Here is a 22,229-nt window from a genome sequence, read left to right as displayed (position 1 = left end):
GGCATCTTGGGACACAGATGCAGCTATCAAATTGGCGCTCAGTGTGCGGCATCAGCATGCCTCATTCGTGGAGCCTAGTTGTCAAATTGCCTCCAGTGTTGTTATTTCCCCCCCCCCCCCCTCTTTTTGAAAGCTGCCATGAGTTAGGACATCCCCATGTTGTGATGACTGTAATTAGGCAGTCCCAGGTGGTGAGGACTTGCTATCCTGCTGGTCTTTGGAGAAAAAACAGGTTACTTACCTGCAGCAGGTGTTCCTTGTGATCTGCCAAATGCAAGTCCTCATATACCTGTCCACCTCCCTAAGAAGTTGTATTCTATCAAGCTAAGCATATAAACTGTGAGGTGCAGCAGCTACGGTGGAATGACTCAAAACCTTTCAGTGTATTCTAAGCGGGAGAATGTTCCCACTTGGGTTCTGTCAGTAATGTCACCCATGCTGTGAGCATTTACATCCTGCTACCAATGGAGAACACCTGATATAGGTAAGTAACTTAGGATTCAATAGTCAGCCAGTGGTTGTTAGCGGCTTATAAGGCACCTAGAGCTGTGGGCTGAATTAACCCTGGGTATTCAATGTTGGGGCATATCCAGGCTTCAGCATTGACTATCTGGGTTAGCACAGCGACTTGGAAGTTAACTGTGCACTGGCCAATATTCAAACTGCTTGCCAGTTAACTTGGTGGAGAAAGTTGGACAGCCTTTTTGTTGTCCTATTTTTATCTTCTTACTTAGATGGTTAGTGGACTGAATATTGACCGTAACTGACCAAGTAGTGGCTCTGCCCAAACACTGTCCCCTGACTGCCCCTAACCCAGCTAGTCACCTCAGTGGGGTTTAACCAGAAAGGATCTTCTCCTGCCTGGTTAAAGCCCTTTGAATATTGACCCCTTTGTTTTCCCATTATTTATTCTGACCTTGAGGAATACTGTTTTTTGATTCATCAGTTCTCTACTTATAAGTCTTGGTTACTTTTCTTGTGGGTTTCCAACAAACTGCTTTTATATTATTTAGCTATACTTTCATGAGATATTATTTGTTAAAATAATACAGTCAAAGCTTATCTAACCATGTTGTGCACTTAGAAAGCTTTTCGTCAAGATGCTGAGCCCCACATTACCTTTAAAGGAAATAGTCCTTGTGTGTGACATCATGTTTCTTTTTCCCTGCTCATATTTCTGCTGTCTTTTTCTTCTCCCTTTTTCCTTGTCCTTCTCTTTTTCTTTTCTTTTCTTTGTCTGTAGCCTATTCTGCAAACTCGGCATTCTTGTCAGAAATAGGATCTCACTATTTGGTAAGGAAACCCTTGAGAGTACTAGCATGGCATCACTTTGGTTTTCTTTGCCAGTTTTGCTTTTTGTTATGCACTGTTGCATGATTGCATGACTACATGCATGGTCTTCAAGAGTAATAACTGATTCTTCAGGTTGGTAGAGCTCTGTAGTTTGCTAGGGGGTTAATAGTCTCTCAGAATGACCTGCATTGGACTCAGGGCCTTGGTAAAACTTACTGAGTCTAAACAGTGACCAGTACACAAAGGGGTTTGCATGCAGATTACATACACCGATCACTGTTTGTGACTCGAAACTGTCAAATGCATGGAGTGCATGCATGGAGTGGAGGAGTGGCCTAGTGGTTAGAGCACCTGTCTTGACACCCAGAGATGGTTGGTTCAAATCCCACTGCTACTCCTTGTGATCTTGGGCAAGTCACTTAATCCTCCATTGCCTCAGGTACAAGTTAGATTGTGAGCCCTCTAGGGACAAGAAAATACTCATTGTGCCTGAATGTAATTCACCTTGAGCTACTACTGAAAAAGGTGTGAGAAAAATCCAAATTAAAAATATATATATTTGTTTCAACCCTGGATTTGTCAGTGGGTTTCTGCGAAGCTCAGAGAGAATCATATTACTCAAAATAAGATAGTTGCAGATTTGGAAAATAACTCCCTTTTCAAAGGTGCCCTGTTGGACATGAAACAAAAACAGGGATGGAATGACAGATGTGATTTCCTGGGGAGCTTCCCCCACTGAGGAAAAGGTTTCTGTGTGCATTGAAACAGGACATGCTGAAAACCCTTACATTACATTCTTCAATAGAGGAACTCAGCTTTTCTGCTTTATTGAAACCTCTAAGATTTTCATCCCAAAAAGAACTAAGGAGCCCTTTTACTAAAGGGTTGCCATGCAGCAACCTGGAACTACCGCTGGCCCAACGCAGATGCCGGTGGTTGTTCCACCACCAGCGCATGCCATTTCCAGTGCTAGCAGAAATATTTTAGCAATATTTTTGCAGGGGGTTACTTGGAGGTAATTGGGCAGCGCCATGCGCTGTCCGGTTACCGTCGGGTTAGCACGTGAGTCCTTACCAATGAATGGCAGTAAGTGCTCTCCCCCAAAATGGCCATGCAGCACAAGTGCAAACTTACTGTATGGCTATTTCCTTTTTTGGCCTTTTTACCCACTGTGATAAAAGGGACACTGGCACTTGTGAAAAACAGCCAAAGTCGCTAGTGCAAGGCCCATTTTATGGCAGCGTAGTAAAAGGGCCCCTAATAGCCTCTGCCTGACAGTGGCAAATTTTCCAGCTGTGGGATATTTTCTGGTGTTGACAGAAAATTGTTTGTTCTTGTTTTTGTTTCATTTCTGGGTTTTCTATTGGTTTTTGTTTTTGATAAGTTTTAGTAGATACTATTTAATTTCAACACATAGTGAAATGAAATAGTGCTTTAAAACTAAATAGTGTTCACTGGAACATGTGTAGGTGTATGTGCTGAGTTAATGTGGGCTGCACTAACTTTAAAATTGATAAACATGAGCGGGGTAACTGTTAGATATAATGAGCCTGTAGCATTTAGCATTTAGTGAATAGGCTTATTAGTGTAGAAAAATGTTTGTGTGTGCTAAAATATGTAGTGTGTACTTATCACTGCATGAAAGCAGGTCCCTAGCATTTTATGCACATCCAAATTACTTTGCTGTGGTCCCAGTTTGTCCTTTTCTCTTCTGTATGAACATTCTCCAAAGCAGATATATAAAGAAGAGATAAGTAATCAGGGGAATTGGTTGTAGAAATACACACAAAAAAAGAATAGAGATTTAGTGAGGTTTTGCTGTAAATGGTGTGAAAAGTGTTATGTCTGTCAACTAAGAACTTACAAAGATGAACATTTCAGCCAGTCAGCTGTGAAGAGCACCAAAGTTACTTCATAGAGTCAATGCCAACCCAAATTATATCACCAGATGCAATGGCCAAAATTTTTAAATAATTTCACTTATAAACAAGATTATTTATCATTTATAAGCTGTATATGGAAGAGAGTTAAAAATATGAAGTGCTCTGTAGAGTCCATGAACCTGAAATCAATACTGTGTTTCGGTGTATGCTTGCTTTGGGAGGAGAAACGGAAATATATTCCAAACTGACTGGCTCCAGTGATATAAGTTTTGTGGTGTAGATAAGTTCTGAATGAAACTTATGAGAAATATTTTGTTTAGTCTTTATGCACAACTTTTACAAAGGGAAAAAAAAGAAACTAATAAAAAAACAGTATAAAACTGAATACAAGTACAAGCTAAACACAAATACAGGATAAGAAACATTTCTAAGTAGTTCTAGAAACTGAAAAGGTATGTTATACTAAACTTAAATTTTTCTAAAATCATTTTGTCTCAGAGTGATAAAAGAAAAAAAATGAAATGAGAATGGTAGCTATGTTCATAACATAATCCACCTTTTAGATTTGTAAGGAACTTAGAAGAACACCTGTGAAGGTTAAAAATGTACATCAGGCATGGATGCTGTTCAAAATTACTATCCTGGAAGCCCAGGCCAAATATATTCTGTGTATTAAAAAAGGAGGAAGGAAGACCAAATGACAGCCGGCATGGTTAAAAAGTGAGATGAAGGAAGCTGTTAGAGCTAAGAGAAAATCCTTCAGAAAATGAAAGAAGGAACTGACTGAAAATAATAAGAGACAGCATGTCAAGTCAAATGCAAAGCACTGATAAGAAAGGCAATGAGGGACTTTGAAAAAAAGATTTTGTTGGAGGCAAACAGTAAATTTCTTTTTTAGGTATATTAAAAGCAAGAAGCTGGCAAAAGAATCGGTTGAACTGCTAGATGGCTGAGGGGTAAAAGGAGCTATCAGGGAAGACAGTCATAGCAGGGAGATTAAATGAATTCTTTGCTTCGGTCTTCACCAAAGAAGATTTAGGAGAGATACCGGTGTCAGAAATGGTATTTAAAGCTAACAAGTTGAAGAAGCTAAATGAAATCTTTATAAACCTGCAGGATGTAATGGCGCAATTTAACAAATTGAAGAGTAGTAAATCTCCTGGACCAGATGGTATTCATTCTAGAGTACTGATAGAATTGAAAGATGAACTTGCGGAACTATTGTTAGTAATATGTAATTGATCTTTAAAATCAAGCATGGCATTGGAATATTGGAGGGTGGACAATGTAACGCTGATTTTTAAAACAGGTTCCATAGCAGATCCGGGAAATTATAGACTTGTGAGCCTGACGTCGGTGCCAGGCAAAATGGTAGAGACTATTATAAAGAACAAAATTACAGAGCATATTCAAAAGCATGGATTAATGAGACAAAGCCAATATGGATTTAGTGAAGGGAAATCTTGTTTCACCAATCTATTACATTTCTTTGAAAGAGTGCACAAACATGTGGATAAAGGTGAGTCGGCTGATATTGTGTATCTCGATTTTCAAAAGGCGTTTGACAAAGTACCTCATGAAAGACTCCAGAGGAAATTGGAGAGTCAAGGGATAGGAGGTAGTGTCCTATTGTGGATTAAAAACTGGTTAAAAGATAGAAAACATAGAGTAGGGTTAAATGGTCAGTATTTTCAATGGAGAAGGGTAGATAGTGGTGTTACCCAGGGGTCTGTGCTAGGACCACTGCTTCTTAACATATTTATAGATGACCTAGAGATGGAGTAATTAGTGAGGTAATTAAATTTGCTGACAACACAAAGTTATTCAAAGTTGTTAAATCGCAAGAAGAATATGAAAAATTACAAGAGGACCTTTCGAGACTGGGAGACTAGCTAGCTTATTTTCGAAAGGGAAGGACGCCCATCTTCTGACACAAATTGGGAGATGGGCGTCCTTCTCCCGAGGTCGCCCAAATCGGCATAATCGAAAGCCGATTTTTTGCATCCTCAACTGCTTTCTGTCGCGGGGACGATCAAAGTTCATGGGAGTGTGTCGGCAGTGTACCGAAGGCAGGATGGGGGCGTGGTTAAGAGATGGGTGTCCTCGGCCAATAATGGAAAAATAAAGGGCGTCCCTCATGAGCATTTGGTCGACTTTATTTGGTCCCTTTTTTTTCATGACCAAGCCTCGAAAAGGTGCATGAACTGACCAGATGACCACCGGAGGGAATTGGGGATTACCTCCCCTTACTCCCCCAGTGGTCACCAACCCCCTGCCACCCTAAAAAAAATTAAAAAAACATTTTGTTCCAGCCTCTATGCCAGCCTCAAATGTCATACCCAGCTCCATCACAGCAGTATGCAGGTCCCTGGAGCAGTTTTTAGTGGGTGCAGTGCACTTCAGGCAGGCGGACCCAGGCCCATCCCCCCACCTGTTACACTTGCGGTGGTAAATGTGAGCCCTCCAAAACATATCAGAAACCCACTGTACCCACATGTAGATGCCCCCATTCATCCCTAAGGGCTATGGTAGTGGTGTACAGTTGTGGGGAGTGGGATTTGGGGGGGTTGGGGGGGGCTCAGCACCCAAGGTAAGGGAGCTATTCACCTGGGAGTAATTTGTGAAGTCCACTGCAATGCCCCCTAGGGTGCCCGGTTGGTGTCCTGGCATGTGAGGGGGACCAGTGCACTACGAATGCTTGCTCCTCCCATGACCAAATGGCTTGGATTTGGTCGTTTCTGAGATGGTTGTCCTCGATTTCCATTATCGCCAAAAAACGGGGACGACCTCCTCTAAGGACGACCATCTCTAAGGTTGACCTAAATGTTGAGATTTGGGTGTCCCCGACCGTATTATCGAAGTAAAAGATGGATGTCCATCTTGTTTCGATAATACGGGTTTCCCCGCCCCTTCGCCGGAACATCCTTAGAGATGGACGCCCTTAGAGATGGTCGTCCCCGTTCCGTTATGCCCCTCTAGGCATCTAAATTGCAGAAGATGTTTAATGTGAGCAAGAGCAAAACAATGCATGTGGGAAAGGGGAACCCAAATTATAGCTACAAATGCAAGGTTCCACATTAGGAGTCATCGACCAGGAAAGTGATCTAGGTGTCGTCATTGATGATACATTGAAATATAGGTACAACCGTAGATTGTGAGCCCTCCAGGGACAGAGAATTACTCAGTGTACCTGAATGTAATTCACCTTGGGATACTACTGAAAAAGGTGTGAGCAAAATCTAAATAAATAAATAATAAAAATAACCCTCTGCTCAGTGTGTGGCGGCGGATAAGAAAGCAAATAGAATGTTAGGTATTATTAGGATAGGAATGGAAAACAAAAATGGGACATTATAATGCCTTTGAATCGCTACATTATGCGACCATACCTCGAGTATTGTGTTCAATTCTGGTCACCGCATCTCAAAAACAAAATAGTGGAATTAGAAAAGGTACAGAGAAAGGCAATAGAAATGATAAAGGGGATGGGATGACTTCCCAATGAGGAAAGGCAAAAGTGGCTAGGGCTCTTCAGCTTGGAGAAAAGATTTTCTGAGGGGCGATATGATAGAGGTCTATAAAATACTGAGTGGAGTGGAATGGGTAGACGTGAATCGCTTGTTTTCTCTTTCCAAAAATACTAGGACTAGAAGTCACAAAATGAAGCTACAAAGTAGTAAATTTAAAACGAATCGTAGAAAGCTTTTCTTCACTCAACGTGTAATTAAAATCTGGAATTCATTGCCAGAGAATGTATTTATGTAACTTGATTTTTTTTCTCATATAATTTATATGTGACAGTGTGAGTGAGGCTTGAGCATGGGCCTTCACAGATGCTGCTAGACATGGGTATAAAAGTAAATCAAGACTCTTTGTTAACACAAATTGTGCTGAAGCCTATTATTTCGTGGATGCAGTAAATAAAAATAAAGGGGCTCTTTTACTAAGCCAGATAGGCGCCTATGCACGCCCAGCGCATGCCAAAATGGAGTTACTGCCCAGCTACCACATGGCCCATGCTGTAATTTCATTTTTATCTTTCTGTGCACGTAGGTCATTACCACCCGGTTAACGCATGAGACCTTACCACTAAGTCAGTGGCTGGCAGTAAGCTCTCAGACCCAAAATGGATGTGCGCCAATTTTGATTTTGTCGCATGTCCATTTATGGCAAAAATTTTAACAAGGTATTTTTTACAGGCACGCTGAAAAATGAACCTGTGTGCACCCAAAACCCATGCCTACACTAGCACAGGCCATTTTTCAGCACACCTTAGTAAAAGGACCCAAAGTCTCTTGGGATTCAGGTACAGTCTTTATATAGGCCAGTTGCTGACTGGCCCAAAGTGTGCACAGCCTAACTGCAGTGTTACATAAATAATGGATGACCAGTTAGGCCTCAAGAAATGGGATGCTCACATGATTGCAAGATATAGTTTGCCTACCTTAGCCAGGTTTCTGATACCTTACATGTATGTAGTGGAATCATACACTGTAAGGCTGCTTCTCTTCTCCCTGGGCTTTTCTGTGCTCCAGAGTTTTATCTGGCTTCCCTCTCTGCTATGTTCTGCAGGACCTGGTTTTTTAATGTGGCTCTGTGAAGGAGTATTGTTAAGGGGAACTTACAACTTATTATACATTCCATCACATGGTGGCATATACGTTTTGAGTCTTCTATTTCTCATAACTCATTTTCTATTTTAGTATGTTTCATGAATATTCCTTGAGGTGATCCATACTTTTATAAAATTAAACATGACAAGCTTGATATTTAAAATAATTAAATGAGTAGGAGAGGCTCTTGTCTGATTAAATTGTGCTGAGTATCTCTTCTGACCACTGCAGCACTGTCTTAGGGCAGAATCTGGGCAGAGCTAGGAGATATGTGAGCATCAGCAATATTCAGTGTCAGTGCCTGATCAGCTAGCCAAACAAGTAGGTTACCATATTTGCGGAGACAAAAAAGAGGACATGAAAAGTAAAAATGATTGCTACCTTTGCTAAAGAAATATTTAATTGTAGCAAATGCATAAGTGGCTTTTAGTTAATGAACACACATCAAACAGTGACTGACGTGCAGTATAGTAATAGAGAATAATCTATTTTTCAAAAACTTCCAGATATGAGTTTGACTGAGTCTGAGCCCAAGTGTACTTATCAGAAGAGAGGATATCCCTCAACAAAGCTTTAGTAGAAGACTCCCTAATAGGCCAGATATGGTTTCTCTCATTACGTGGGTAGGTGTGTTGGTCTTAGGCACATCAAAGAAAAAGAGGATATTTTTCTAAAAATTAAAAAACCTGGAGGACATATCTGAAGAAGCCCAAAAGGAAGACATGACCTCTTAAAAGACGTGAAGCGTCTGTTGACACTTTCCAAAAATACTAGGACTAGGGAGCATGCGATGAAGATACAAAGAGCATGCGATGAAGATACAAAGTAGTAAATTTAAAACGAATCGGAGCAAATATTTTTTCACTCAACGTGTAATTACACTGTGGAATTTGTTGCCAGAGAATGTGGTAAAGGCGGTTAGTTTAGCATACTTTTAAAAAAAGGTTTGGACGGCTTCTTAAAGGAAAAGTCCATAGACCGTTACTAAATTGGACTTGGGGAAAATCCACTATTTCTGGGATAAGCAGTATAAAATATTTTGTACTTTTTTGGGATTTGCCAGGTATTTGTGACCTGGATTGGCCACTGTTGGAAACAGGATGCTGGGCTTAATGGACCTTTGGTCTGTTCCAGCATGGTAACACTTATGTAAAATTATGTGACCTCCCCCCTATGCAGAGATACAGAATATTGATGTACCTATGGAAAGCCCACCTAGGTTGTAACGCCAAAATCATGTCCAGGTTGTAACAAGTTCTGCTCTAAACCTTTTGGTCATCTTTATGGTTATGTAGAAGTTATTCTTCTCTGTCGCTCAGTTTTTGTGATGACTGTTTCTCACTTCTAAAACTAACATTCTTTGTACTATTAGTCTTCTTAACAAAAAGAAAAACAATTGTTTGCTTTTCTCATGTTCATTTTAGTTTGTTCATTTAGCAATAAATTTAGTTTAGACCATCTCACAACTAATTTTATACATTTTCTTTGAACCTGTTAATTTATATGTATTTTCCAAAGCTTCTGGTTCTCTATTTCCTGAATCTCCTTCCTTATTCTTTTGCACTAGGAAGCACAGTTTACAAGGTTCCTCCCAGAACAACCTAAAATGCATCCCCAAAATTGTCTCTTTCCACATATTCATTACCGTTTTCTTGAAAATAATAGCAAATTTTACTTCTTATATTATATGTGGATTTTTTAGGTAATCTCTCATTAATCATCCTTGAAAGTTCTCTCCTGCACCTCAGACTTAATTATTTTCAAGCTCATTGGAGCATGATTGCTCCAGGAAATTATACTATCCTCAGCTTCTTTTATGTATTATTTTCCCATTTTCAACTAATTGAAATGTAATCAATCCTTGAATATATCCCACGTGTGAAGAAAAATAAAGAATATGTCACGTTTTCAAAGCTGGAAACTGGGTTTGTGAGCCCTGGACCACTGCCGAGGAGTGGCAGTGGCAGGCAAAACCACCCTCAAACCAGGGACAGGGCAGAACAGGACTGGAACCCCGGACTGGGGTTGCAGCAGAGGCAAAACCAGCTGGAACAAGCAGAGCAGGAAACCTAGTCTTCACCTGCGCTTAGCCGCTTTTCCCCAGGAGTTGAGCCCCTGGGTGCAGGCGGCCGGCAGGGCTTTGCAGGACATGGCAGGGGCAGGATACCAACAGGCAACACACAACAGAGCAGGTCTAAAAGCTGCCAGCACAGCCACTAAACAAGAAACACAGAGAACCAGACTAGACACAGAAATACAAACAAGAGTCAAGACTAGGGCAGTACAAGCTAAGCTACACAAAGACTAAACTAGAATCAGGCAGGGAACTAGAACAAGAAACTAAACTAGGCAGAAGTGCACAAGCACTAACATACCAGGGCCTTAGACAATGCAAAGGCAAAACAGAAAGGTTTCAAACTAGCTAATAAGCCCAGCAGCTAAGGCTCAACTGCAGCAATCACCAGGAAACTATGGGTGCTGTGTAGGTTCAAACAAAAAGAGCAAGTCTGGCAGTCTGGAAGATCCGGACCGGACTGGGCTGAAATCTGGAACGGGTGACAGTAACCAGACAATCCAATGCAGCCAGCACACAGAGACAGAGACAGAACTAACTCACAAAGAACAGACAGAAGCCAGCTCAGAAGCTGACCACAGGAAATAAGGTGAGTCCGAGAGGGGTCACGGCCACAGACGTGACAGATTTACACATGCATGTGCACTACTTTATAACACAAGACGCCTAAATCCCATCATGTGCAACTCAAAAGGGCATGGCCATGGGAGGGACGTCGGCATGTCAAGGGCATTCTGAAAAGTTGCACATGTTGTTACAGAATACTGGGTCTCTGTACCCATCTTGTGCGCCTGCATTTACACCAAGTTTCAACAGGCATAAGTCTGGCACCCAAAGATAAGGCGTGGGAATCGGCACTAAGCACAATTCTATAAAGGGCATGTGTTCTTTAAAGAATCATGTTTAGCACTGTTCTTTTCTAGCTCCTATTTTTTGTGTGCCATTTATAGAATCCAGCTTTAAGTGGCCACATTTAAGTGAATGACCTCTTATAAAATACTGACAAGCATAAAAGTACCCATATTGTTAGCATACTGTGCACTTTCACTGAGGACATGCACATGGGTGGAATTTAGGCAGAGAGTAACTGGTGTGAGAAAATATGCACATTAATTATAAATAAATTATAATTTACATGCATATTTGCAAACTCTGTATGGACAAAAATTATATCCATTCTCTGCTTAATAAATCCCAGAAAGAACTTCTCCTTTTTCTTTTAATATTTATAGTTACAATCTTTAAAAGAAGTCATGGCTTCAGGATACATATTCTACCACCTTTTTTCTCCTGCTCTACAATTTCACAAAAAAGACATATGCACATCTAGCCTAATAATCCATTCTTTGAAACCCCCCACCACAATCAATATTCAAATTACCTCTTCTACAACTTTCAACCCTTAAGTTTGCAATTAATAGTCTACTGTAGTCCCCCAACAGATAAAAACATTAAAGACATAACATAAGAAAATAATGAATCAGACCAAGGTTCATCGAGCCTAGCATTCTGTCTCCAGTGGTAGCCAATCCAGTGGTAGCATAAGAACCCAGCAGATGAAATTTCTCATAGCTTATTTAAAGGGATAAGCATTAGTGTCCCAACAGCTATCTGGCTAATGTTTTGTTATGGAATTTTACTCAAGGAATATGTCCAGACTACTTTTGAACCCTGCTATGTTAGTCATCTTGACCATGCTAATAGATGCCATCTTGACCATGGTAACGTCATTATGTACTGGGTGAAAAATGCTTCCTTGTGATTCATTTACAATCTGCTGATTGTTAGTTTCATGGGATGACCTCTTGTTTTAGTGATGTTGAAAAGTTCAGCAATTGTTTCTTATTTAACCATTCCATCCCACTTGTAGTTTTATAAACGAATATCAATCTCATCCTAGTCATCCCTTTTTGAAGCTGAAAAGCCCTAACCTCTTTAGCCTTTATTCATAAGAGTGATGTTCCATCCCTTTCATCATTTTTGTCACCCTTCTCTGAATTTTTGCTAGTTACATTAAATCCCTTTTGAGATGAGGTGTCCGAACTGCACACAGTACTCAATTTGTGGTTACACCATGGGCCTATATACTGGCATAATGATATTCTAAGTTTTGTTTTCCATTCATTTTCCAATATTTGCATCTTTGGCAGCTGTGGCACACAGGGCTGAAAATGTCAATGTTTTGGTCACTATAATTCCAGAATCTTTTTTCTTTGATGGTGACTCCTAACATATAACTTGCATTTTTTAACAATATTTGGGATTATTGTATTCTATGGGGCATCATTTGTCCACATAAATTTTAATCTGCCATTTAGATTCCCAGTTTCTTAGCCTCACAAAATCCTTCCACAGGTCCTCAGAATCCTCTGCTGTTGTAATGGCTTACAACAGGCTTTGAATAATTATGTCAAGACTTAAAATATTTTCCAAGGTAAAACCACAAAACTGTACAGGAGATAATAATAATAATAATAATAATAATAATAATAATAAATGTACCAAAAAGCAACTAAAATAGAAGAGAGGTAGGAAAAAGCTGTTTTGTTGGCCGGGAAGTTTCGCTATATTATACAATCATATTTCCCTTAACTTTGAGCATTCATGTATTGTACATTATATCTCGTGACAGACATGTACATCACCATTTTGATACATTTTTAATTCAATACAGTGTATTTTTAGTGATAAAGTCGGGTAACTTAAAACTTAATTCCTCTCAGCAACATGGAATACGTTGTGACCATAACTCTTACAACAGAGCTTTTAATCATATATTTATTGTCCAAGCTTTCATATTATATCATTTAGCCGCTCATTTTTTCATAATGTGTTTATATGTACATACATATTTTTTGGGCTTTTATTTTTTTCTATTTTTTTAGTTTTTAGTTTTTTCTCCTGAGGCTATTCCAGATCGTTTTACTCCATAAGCACTTTTGATTGGATTATTTGTATCTACCAATTTGAAGGTATGAAATACTCTCAATTGTATCTCAGCTATGTTATCGTATTTTGATGCCACCATCCATCTCGTGCGTCTGCTCCCACTTTTATAAAATTTATTTTCTAACGTTTACTTTTATGATCATATCTTGCCTTGAAATATTAGTATAAATATTAGTATACATACTAGAAATATTAGTATACGTAACTTAAATATGTTTTTAGGATGTATTTATATTCTTAAAATTGGTACAGATGATTTTTTATTATAATTTTATGTTCATATGCATAAGCTTATGATATCATTTTTCATAATGTCCTTTTGCCCTTACTATGTAACTCGCGTTAAGTCCATTTTAATGTCATTATTTATGTTATACTATTTTATTTGCATAATTTGTTTGCTATGATATGTAATTGCTGTTATTCATTTCCATGTTATTTTCAAGTATCATTACACACAGCACCTTATATGGAACATGGTTTCATATGTTTTTATTTATATTATATTATATTATATATGTTTTTGTTTTAGACCCCTGAAGAAGGCCTTTCGGCCAAAACATGGACCTTGTAGGGTCCCAATAAATTATTTTTGGCTTTCAACATCTGTGACTTCAGTCTGGTCTTTCTGGATATCCCCCGCTCGACTTGTTGTTTCCTTGTGTGTTTTTGCGGGAGATTTGGACTCTCTATTGTAGCTTCTTGCATAAATTATCCAACATGTAACAGCATGAGGAATTCAGCATAAAGGAATGTTGGTTGAATTTTCATTGCTGTTATTACCATCAGTATTGCCCTTATCCTTATGGATACTACTGTACAAAGCAGAGCAATCTGACTGCCCTCATCTGCAGTCATGCAGGCTGTGGCCATTGTTTGAACTCTGGTGCATCACAGTAGTGTTCCAAAAAGGAGCAACAGCTTGTTGAAAGAGGTAGAAGCTATAGGAAACTAGTAGAACATTGGAAGGACACATTTATAGCTTGGGGAAAGGCTCTTGTGGCAGCAGACACTCACCTGAACATATATTGGACATTCTGCTTGGTAACAAATGTCAGATCTCCCATCTCTGACCTGTGCCATCTAGGGAGATGCCTTCCAGCCTGCCTGAACCAATGCAGAATCTCTAAAATTACTGTAAGCCTTTCTGAGCCACCCAGGATCAGTACTAAAGTGTGTACTTCTCAATGAGAGGTGTGAAGCTGTAGAGGGTTTGGGGAGCCCTCTTGATTTCCCTTCAGCTTTCAAGTAAGAGACAGTTTCAGAATGAAGTGTGCAGGAGTCAGAAAGCCTGCCCTGTTTGGATTCTTTAAGAGGGAATTGGGGAACCCTCTGAATCTCTTCTATTCCTGAAGGAGAAGAAATATGAAAGAATTGATCTATTTGTGCAGCAGCATCTCAGACACCTTGTCTGTGTTGACTGTCTAGGAAATATCTATGATTGAAAGATACAAATTACCAGTCAGCAGAATCCAGGGAACAGCTACAATGGACATTCTTATAACATCTGAGAGACTGGTGCCATCAAGTTCACTGCTGCTGCCCTGTTGTTCTGTAAATGATAAGGGCACTGATGATTTAACACTGGTGTGGTTATTTACATCTAACTAACAACAAGTTGTAAGGAAAAAATTTGTAAATAGTTATCTTCCAGTTTCTAATCCAGAAGCTACATATTACTCTAATTGAAGTCAACTGGGTTATTTAAGTAGAAGTAGAGAGTTGCAAGGGGAGAGAAATTTCACCCATCCCCTCCCATCCACAATAGAATTTAACCCATACCTACCCGTACTCGCTAAGATCCATTCTGTCCCCACAATTAATTTCCTCCTTCCCCACCTGTACCTGCAGGAGTCAATGCTATTATTTATTTGCCCCCTGTTTCCTCCCAATCCCATCAGCCTCCAATGGTTTTTTGGATAGTATTCATTATTCAGCCAATGAGTGTTGGTGTTCTAGCTACCTCTCTGGGCATTCCAAGCCTCATTCTGGAGTCAGCATAGATTTTGACTACACTCCCACAGGAATCCCATGACAAATTCTTCCATCCCCATGGGAATCCCATGGTAACTTCTTCCATACCTGCAGGAATCCCGCCAGTTCTGTGGGATTTCCGTAATCCCCATTCCCGTGCATCTTTCTAAGTGGAAGTTTCTATAAAATCTGAACTACTTATTTGGCCTTCTAGATTATGCTAGCCCTAGCTCCAGTTCCTAAATCAACAAATTTAATTGGATCCTTATCCCACTGGGCTTAACTTAGGAAACCTCCTAACTATATATACCAACCTAAGGTTACAGACAGATGGGACCATAATAAAAAGCAGTCCTACCTTTTCCTTGTTAGGTATTTGGGTATTGATACTGAATATTGCCCGGCACCTGCCTAGCTTCCAGCTCTCTGGATATTCAGTGCCGGTACCCTAATAGGGCCTAGCTTTGAATAGCTGAGTCTAATTCAGCCTGTGGCCATTAGCAGTTTTAAACCATTAACTGACACAGGCAGAATATCACCCCTTTAGAATTTAATGAGTCAATATCTTGCAGAGAGGTCAGGTGGGTTGCCAGAACTATTTGTGTACGCTCCAACTTTGCATGGACCTCACACTAGTAGCAATGCAATGATAGTTTCTAATATCCAAGAGTCAGACACTAACTCTGCATGATTAGTTAGTCTTTACACAGCTGTTTTCTCAGTCAAACTAGGAAGAAAGCAGAAGGTGGGATAGCAGACAGTAGATTAAACTAGGTAAAGAGAAGATTTTTTTTTTTAGAGTGGTCAAATGATGGCCTGCTTCCAGACTACTGGAATGGTTCCTGATGTAAAACTGTAGTTGATAATCACAAGCACTAGTGGAAAAAGGCCATGGGAAGATAATTTAAAGCAAGCCATACAGAATAGAACCCAAAGAGCAATCTGTCATGTTTATATTGAGTAGCAATTTAGATAAGGAGCAAAAGAATGGAAGCTAAAATGCATTACAAGACAGTCATAAGAACATAAGAATAGCCGTACTGGGTCAGATCAAAATCAATCTAACCCAGTATCCTGCTTCCAACAATGGCCAATCCAGATCAAAATTACCTGGCAGAAACCCAATTAGTAGCAGCATTCCATGCCACCAATCCCAGGGCAAGAAGTGGCTTCCCCCATATCCTCCTCAATAACAGACTATGGACATTTCCTCCAGGAACATGTCCAAATCTTTTTTAAATCCAGATACACTAACCACTGTTACCACATCCTCCAGCAACAAGTTCCAGAGCTTAGCTATTCTTTGAGTGAAAAAATATTTCCTCCTATTTGTCTTTAAAGTATTTCTATGTAATTTCATTGAGTGTCCCCCTGGTCTTTGTACTTTTTAAAAGACTGAAACATTGATTCACTTTTACCCGTTCTACACCACTCAGGAATTTGTATACCTCAATCATATCCCCTCTCTGCTGTCTCTCATGTGGGATGAGCTCCATCCCCTTTTATCATTTTGGCTACTCTTCTTTTAACCTTTTCAAATTCTGCTATATCTTTTTTGAGATACGACAACTAGAATTGAGCGTAATACTGAAGGTGAGGTCACACCATGGATCAATACAGAGGCATTATAATAGTCTTGGTCTTATTTTGCATCCCTTTTCTAATTATTCCTAGCATCCTGTTTGTTTTTTTGGCTACCACTACACACTGGACAGAAGATTTCAATGTTTTATCTACAATGACATTTAGATTTTTTTCTTGAGTGCTAACTCCAAAGGTGGACCCCAGCATCAGGTAACTATGATTTGGATTGTTCTTCCCAACATGCATCACTTTGCATTTGTCCACATTAAATTTCATTTGCCATTTGGATGCCCAGTTTCCTAAGGTTCACAATCCACATATGTTTTGACAGTTCTGAATAGATATGTGACATCTACAAATTTAATCACCTCACTCATCATTCTGATTTCTAGGTCATTTATAAATATGATAAATAGCAGTGGTCCCAATACAGATCCCTGCAGCACTCCAATGTTCACCCTCCTCGATTGAGAAAAATGGCCATTTTTCTAACCCTACCCTCTGTTTTCTGTCCAGTAACCAATTCCTAATCCACAGAAGGATACTGCTGCCTTTCCCATGACTCTTTAATTTTCAAGGAAGAACTTTGTCAAAAGTTTCTGAAAATTCAGGTACACTACATCAACCAGCTCATCTTTATCCGTCTGTTTATTCACACCTTCAAAGAAATGACTCTGGTCTGTAATTTCCCAGATCACTCCTGGACCACTTTTTAAAAGTTGGTGTTACATTGGCCCCCTCCAATCTTCAGGTACCACAGACGACTTTAACAACAGGTTACAGATCACTAACTGCATATCATAAATTTCATGTTTGAGTTCTTACAGTACCCTGGGGTGTATGCTATCCAGGTGATTTATCACTCTTTAACTTATCGAGTTTTCTCACTACGTCTTCCAGGCTCACTGAGATTTCTTTCAGGTCTTCTGCATCTTCATCCTTGAAAACCATTTCTGGTACAGGTAGATCTCTTACATCTTCTTCCGTAAAGACTGAAGCAATGAATTCATTCAATCTCTTCGCTATGGGCTTGTCCTCCCTGAGTGCCCCTTTTGCTTCTTTATGATCTAATGGTCCCATGAATTCCTTCAAAGGCTTTCTGCTTCTGATGTACCGTAAAAAGGTGTTACTATGAGTTTTTGTCTCTGCGATAAGTTTTTCTTCATATTCTCTTATAGCTTTTTTTAAATCAGTGCTTTGCATCTAACTTGACAGTGCTTATGTTGCTTCTTATTGTCTTCATTTTGACCCTTTTTCCATTCTTTGAAGAATGTTCTTTTGGCTCTATTAGCCTCTTTCTCTTCAACTTTAAACCATGCTGGTTGTCATTTGCTCTTCTTTCCACTTTTGTTAATACAAGGAATACATATGTACTGGGCTTCCACAATGGTATTTTAAAACAATGCCCATGCCTGATTTAAAGTCCTAACCTATGCGGATCATCTTTTTAGCTCCTTTTTAACTACTTCCTCATTTTGTCATAGTCACCCTTTAAAAAAGTAAATGTTGCTACAGTAGATTTTCTTAGTGACTTCATTCCAGATATCAGCTCAAATTTGATCATGTTATGGTCACTGTTTCCCAATGGATCCAACACCATTACCTCTCGTACCATGACCTGCATTCCACTAATGACTAGATCTAAAATACTCCCCCTCGTCAGTTCTTGGACCAGTTGCTCGAACAAGGAGTCTTTTATTACATTGATTCTCCTCCATCCACCAGCTCTCTGTGATGCCTGTTGCCTATTATATCTACCTCTGCATTTAGTACTATATACTCCAACTCTCCCATCTTATTTTTTGGGCTTCTAGCATTTGTATATAGATACTTCAAGTTGTGTTTTTCCTTGCATCTATAAACTACTTTGAAGTTGATGAGGATAATTTGCATCCATTTAACATGTATGTATGTAAATTTAGGTGTGAGTCAGAAAAGGGAGCGTGGAAATGGGAGGGCCATGGCAGATTGGGGCAGATCAAGGGCATGACTTTTAGTTACCTGCATCATTATAGAATAAGGGGACTCCATGCCTAAATATAGGCGCAGGCACTTGCTCAATTTTTTCGTTGGTACAAATGGCTGTGCCTAAATGTAGGAGTGATCCCTGGGCTTAAGCGCTAACTTTAGGCACTGTTTATAGAATACCACTATGTGTTTTTTAGAAACCATTTATAGAATTCCTCCTTATATGTATTTTATGAAAGACTCAATGAACCTTTTATAAAATATTAGCATATTTTTTAATGCACAGACCTAAACATTTATTTTCCTGTCCAAATGACCTATGCAGTCCTCTTAATGTGTCTTGAAATTTGTAGTTTAAATTTTTAAATTAAGATCTGAACAGCTCATGGAATTTTCTAGCAAATATATCAGCTATCCACATTTATATAACAGAATTGCCTGCTGTACATAATGCGCAGCTGATTAGAACAATTTTGTTTGTTTCTATTTGAGAACTGAATGATATGTGCTGATTGCATGCTTCTGCCAGACGCATTTAGTGCAAGCTTTTTTTTTAATAGAATTTGCTTACATATTTCCCCCCACTAATCAGACAAATCTACAGTACCAGCTGGTGCTGTGCACAGTACTGTACAATACATCTACAGTATATTTATATAAACTCTTCTTTGTAGCTAACAAGAGCATCATACTGTAGTTCATTGCCTCCTTTTGAAGTGCATCTACTAAAATGTGCAACAATAGTGCAGTATTCCAGGATGATCCACTAGAGATCAATGTGCCAAGCAAGGGAGTACTTTATTATTTGGCAGGCTGACCCTTAGTGGTACCTCCTGTCATACTGCTGGGAGTCAGGTGTTTCTGTTATGAAATATGGCAGTTTGAGGGCAGGATGAAATTGGAATTGTTCTTAGCCCCTATGAGTTTCTAGGGAGTGACCCAGGGGATAAATCAAATTTGCCTTTTGGGATGGGGGTCTGATGGGGAAGGGAGGCTTCACTACCTACCTTTTTCTCCTCATTGGCGTTGGGGAGGAGGGTGCTGTTAAAGCCACTGGACCACTAGGAATTTCTTCCCCCTTCCTCCAGAATTGGGGTTGGTAAGAGAGGAGACAGGAGTGCCATTGGATCATTAGGGAGTTTAAATGTGTGATTGGCAGGGAAGAAATCTAATTATACCTCTGGAAATATAGGGGCCCTTCTGCTAAGCTACGTAAGTGTCTGCATGTGCCCAATGGGCGCCAAAATGGAGTTACCGCCCAGCTACCATGTGGTGAGAATTTCATTATTGGCGCGTGTCTAATAACACGCAACTGAAAAACAATTTTTATTTTCGGATGCACGTATCAGATGCGCGTCAAGTGGCATTTGATATGCGTAGTTCATTACCACCTGGGTACTGTGTGAGACTTTACCGTTAGGTTAATGGCTGGCGGTAAGGTCGCAGACCCAAAATGGACGTGTGTCAATTTTGATTTTGCTGCGTGTCCATTTTTGGCAAAATTTTTTAAAAAGGGCCTTTTTTACAGGCGCACTGAAAAGTCGATTGGCACATGCCCAAAACCAGCGCCTACACTACTGCAAGCCATTTTTCAGCGCATCTTATTAAAAGGACCTCATAATATCTGTTGGCTTATAATGTGTGGTAACATGGCTAACATGGGCTGTATTAATCCTTTTTGCAAAGTAATGATTTATTTTATATGAGATATAGTTTCATTTATTTAGGTCCACATTGAGCCTCTTCTTAAAAAAATGTTATCATGTTTTAGCTTGCTTTATGTGTCAAATGGCGTATGTTAATGTCTTAATGCAGCTTAGTAAATAATCTATTTAGAATTTTCTGTGATTGTAAGAATAGACCTATGGTGTTCTGTTTCTTACTGTCAATATGAAACATTTTGCATGTTTTGGGTTATTGACATATTAGGGTCTAATTTTTTAAAGGCTGTTTCAAATCCTTTTTCATAATGGAGAAATACTTTGATACATCAATTTACAGGAATAGAAACTGTGTATTACACATTGTTTGAAGCAATTTAAATCAGATTTGCCTTCGTTTATTTGAAAGATGGATTAATTATTAGTGAGTTTCAGTGAAGGTTATTTAAGGTCATACTTACCTTCTAGGCTTTTGCATCTTTGAAGAGCTTTGGATACATATTTTTTTCATACAAAATGGTAACTTTGTAGTACTAGCACATTGAAAATTCTTTGCCACAGAACTGATTAGATAAATTAAAGTCAATTCAGCTGAACTGCTCAAATGTCATGCATACTTTATACCCAATCCCTGCTTAAAAGCTTAAGCAAGTGCCTGCTGAGAATCAGAGTAATTTGATGGATCATGATTTATTTCGGCACACCTGCATGGTTTTAACTCCCATTTGTTCAAACTATGCATTAGCAGAGTTGTGCTTTGTAAGGTAGTACACCAGTATAGTTTTTTACATGCTTATTTTATGTGGCATGCAGTTATTATTATTATTATTATTATTATTATTATTATATATGTATTTACTAATAATGATGAAAACAGAAGCAAGAGAAGTCCATAAATGTCATCAGAAAATGTGATAATTAACTCTCTCAAGCATATAATTACAACACCACAACATTTCTGAAATGCAAAACATTTATCCAGCTTATGAACAGACCTTGAGCTTTCAAATCCCCTCACTCCATCCCCACTCAACTAGTTACAATTTTGTCTGGGCAAATTGTTGCCACAGCACAAAATTTAAATGCATTCAGCATTAAAAGAAACCAAACCAATCACTGAGGGTGTTCCTGGGATATGGTTTAACATTAGCAGTTAGCAGTGATATTCCTTACTTATCAGACAAATTTACCTGAGTATCTCAGGTCAGCCAAATAGCTATCCTAAAGGTATCCAGAAAAGCTTTGATTAATATACAGAAATACTTATCTGGATTATGTACCCACTCAGCACAATTTTAAATATGGATCTGTAAGTGTCAGTTGTAAATAACTAATTTATGCAGGGTCAATCATAACTTCAGAGTAATACATTTATGAGAACTGAACAGATTCACATGCTCCTAATGTATAATCATCTTTTCTGTGATTTATTTGTTTCTTTGTTTATTTGCAGTGTTGTAATTATATGATTTGGAGAGTTAGAGGTCACATATAATTAATAAATACCGTATAGAAAAGAAAAAAACATTAACTGGGAATGATATAATTTATAATATCCAAATTAATTATCCTTTTCCTTTAAATTTAGGAAATGATGCCACATCAACTGTCAACTGTCTTCACATATTGGCGCAGACCTTGGATGCAAGGTAAAATAAGCACTACATTGTTTCAAAAAACAAAAATCTAAAGAAACTGAATCATTTATAGGAGTTTTAGAAGCTCTGTTACTAAAATGTGCTAAAGTTTTATATTTACCACACAGTAAGAAGGCAATTCTGTAAGTACATTATATATATACTGTAGCATAACATAGCATTTATTCTTCTATTCCGCATATGCAGAATCAGGTTCAATGCAGATTACAATAAAAGAAAACTGAGAAGATTCCCAGGAATTACAACATAGCATTACAATGAAAAACAATGTATCCAGCTAAATCCATTAACAAGTAATTAATTTTTGAAATAAAAAAAAGGTTTTAAACCCTTTCTAAGTTTTCTGTAAGCAGAGAAATCCCTAAGATATATTGGAAGAATTCTCCACAATATTGCAGCCTGAAAAGGAAAAGAGGAATTGAATAATTTATTTGACTTTTTCCCCGTAGGATTTGGAAATTGGAAAGGACGCACATATCTTAACTGTATCTTTGTATTTGAAGCAAAATTAAAGAGGTTGTACATGTAGATAAGAGCCTCACCTTGTAGAATCTTAAACAGAAAGCAATAAA

The 22,229-nt window shown here is 38.8% G+C and overlaps 1 protein-coding gene across 1 annotated transcript in view; it reads left to right on the top strand.

Annotated features, from left to right (window-relative positions):
- Nucleotides 1–22,229, top strand: part of RYR2 (ryanodine receptor 2) — a 908,577-nt gene that overhangs the window by 540,173 nt on the left and 346,175 nt on the right. Inside the window, 2 exon segments of the mRNA XM_030194683.1 lie at nt 1,244–1,293; nt 21,588–21,648. Of these exon segments, the coding sequence (XP_030050543.1) occupies nt 1,244–1,293; nt 21,588–21,648 (111 nt within the window).

Source organism: Microcaecilia unicolor, chromosome 3, assembly GCF_901765095.1.
Source record: "Microcaecilia unicolor chromosome 3, aMicUni1.1, whole genome shotgun sequence".
Classification (NCBI taxonomy): Eukaryota; Metazoa; Chordata; class Amphibia; order Gymnophiona; family Siphonopidae; genus Microcaecilia; species Microcaecilia unicolor.
Note: the sequence above shows the minus strand (reverse complement) of the source record. Positions and strands in the feature narration are given on the sequence as shown.